This window comes from Galeopterus variegatus, unplaced genomic scaffold (genome assembly GCF_000696425.1).
Source record: "Galeopterus variegatus unplaced genomic scaffold, G_variegatus-3.0.2 Scaffold6236, whole genome shotgun sequence".
Lineage (NCBI taxonomy): Eukaryota > Metazoa > Chordata > Mammalia > Dermoptera > Cynocephalidae > Galeopterus > Galeopterus variegatus.
In genome coordinates this window covers 62,311-64,545 of record NW_007732347.1, presented here as the reverse complement: position 1 = coordinate 64,545, position 2,235 = coordinate 62,311, and the positions used below count along the sequence as shown (strand labels likewise).

The following is a 2,235-nucleotide window of genomic DNA, read 5'->3' as shown; positions in this document are numbered from 1 at the left end:
TAAATGTTTATGGGTTGTTGAAAGGCATGCATGGTTATTGTAAGTAGGCACTTGTAGAAGACAGAGATCTTATAATCATCATTTGTGGCTTACACCAGGTTTTCTGGATATTTTTTTAGGCCAGGACATACAAGAGATCTTAGCTCTTATAGTTGAGCCTAATACAGGTCTCTGTCTGAAAACTTACAGAGCCATAAACATGAACATAGACAAGACACAGACATAGCCATAGACATAGCCATGATCATAGACAACACACAGACATAGACATAGACATGGACATAGCCATAGACATAGCCATAGACATACCCACAGCCATAGCCATACCCACAGCCATAGACATACCCACAGCCATAGCCATACCCACAGCCATAGCCATAGACATAGCCATGATCATAGCCATAGACATAGATGTAAACATAGCCATGGGAATAGCCATAGACAGAGACATAGCAATGGTCATAGCCATGGGCATAGCCATAGCCATAGCCATAGCCATAACCATAAACATAGCCATAGGCATAGGCATAGGCATAGACATAGACATAGCCGTAGACATGGACATAGCCATAGACATAGCCATAGGCATACCCCCAGCCATAGCCATAGACATAAACATAGCCATGGGCATAACCACAGACATAGACATAGATATAAACACAGGCATAGCTATAGCCATAGATACAGCCATGGATACGGATGACACGGACATGCATATGCTCATACCAGTAGTCCCTTGTCTTCCATGGATCTCATTCAAGCAAAAGAAATGTGGAAATGGAGTGCACTACTCACTAAGGGCACTCGTGTCACATTTCTGGCATCTCTCCACTGCCACTGCACAGTGGGTGTGCAGCATGGCGTCACAGTGTCCAGGATGCTGCTGGGAAGTAGTGGCTCTCGCACTTCACGATGGCCCACCACAACTTGCCCTGGATTCTGTAAGCCACATTTGGTATTGTTGACACCTCACTGGTTCATGTTGTGGGAAGAATGAAGAAATTTATGTAATCGTGCTGAAGAAAGACTCGGGCATCCCCCACGTTTGAGTTTCAGGCCATTTTCTCCTAGGTGTGTTGCTCTCATATCTGGATGTAAGTCACTGATGCGCAGATCCATCCCTTTGCACACATTTAGCTCACACTTTCCCCGATTCTGTCACAATCTCCAAATTGGCCAGTCTTGGACTATGACCTGGGATGGTCAGCCTTTTGGAACTCATAGCTGGACTGAACATTACAACTTTTAAAGGAGCTCTTCATGATGACTTCACTGATAGTGTTAATAAGACAAATTCTTATGATTCATTTCCTTAGTATTTTATGCCTTATGTTTTTGTCACCAGTTTAAATAATTATTTACAATAATTTAGTGGGGCATTATGCTGAGAGAGACTTCTCACCCTGGATTCCCTTCCCTCCCAGGGAATCAAGTTCCAGTTGTATCATCTCTCTGTCTGCTGTCACCTCCCATGCAGAGTGACTGGACTGCTGACTTTACAGCAGCAATCAGAGAAGAAAAATGTCTCTTATCACAGTGAGACAGCCACGAAGGCCTGTGATCGTGTGACGCATGATTCCAGATATGAAACCCTCTGCTTTGGTCAGAATACCCCCCTCAACCCAGGTTCAGCAGCTTGGGATACCTTGGTGTGAGTTTGGCTTTGCTTTCTGATCATAAGGAGCAGAAGAAAGAGGGGACAGTAAATGACTGATGGAGGGGGAAAGCGAGATAAGGTGGAAGAGAACAGCATGGGTCACGAAGGTAACAAAGGAAGAACAGCAGCAGGAGACACGCGGATCCTTGAGGAGGTTGTGTGTGAGACTCTTGAGGTATTTGTAAGGTTCTGGAAGACCCTGAGGCCGAAGCAGCCCAACTCCCACCAGTCGGACAACCGAGGTGAGTAGGAAACCACGCACATGAGGGTAGAACTTCCCAGAAACAACAGCAGCACACCAGGGGCGTGAGCACTGCTCTCCCGACCCCGTTCACTCCAGGAACAAGTGCCTACGGAGAGCATCCTCAACCTCGGCACTTCTGACATTTTGGGGCGGATAGATCTTGGTTGTGGGAGACAGTCCTGGGCATCATAGGATAGTGAGGAACATCCGTGGTCTCCTCCCTTCAGAAGCCAGTAACCTCCTTCCCAGTTGTGACAACTGAAAGTGCCTACGGACTTTGCCAGGTGTTAATCACCCCCTTCTCCAGGTGACAGACGCTGGCCTACAGGACAGG

The 2,235-nt window shown here is 46.7% G+C and overlaps 1 protein-coding gene across 1 annotated transcript in view; it reads right to left on the bottom strand.

The window, feature by feature from the left end:
• LOC103606036 (keratin-associated protein 21-1-like) overlaps positions 1–716 on the bottom strand; it is a 1,311-nt gene extending 595 nt beyond the window's left edge. The window contains exon 1 of the mRNA XM_008590634.1: positions 223–716. Coding sequence (XP_008588856.1) covers positions 223–716 — 494 coding nt within the window. The remainder of the gene's footprint in view (positions 1–222) is intronic.
• Positions 717–2,235: the final 1,519 nt, after the last annotated feature.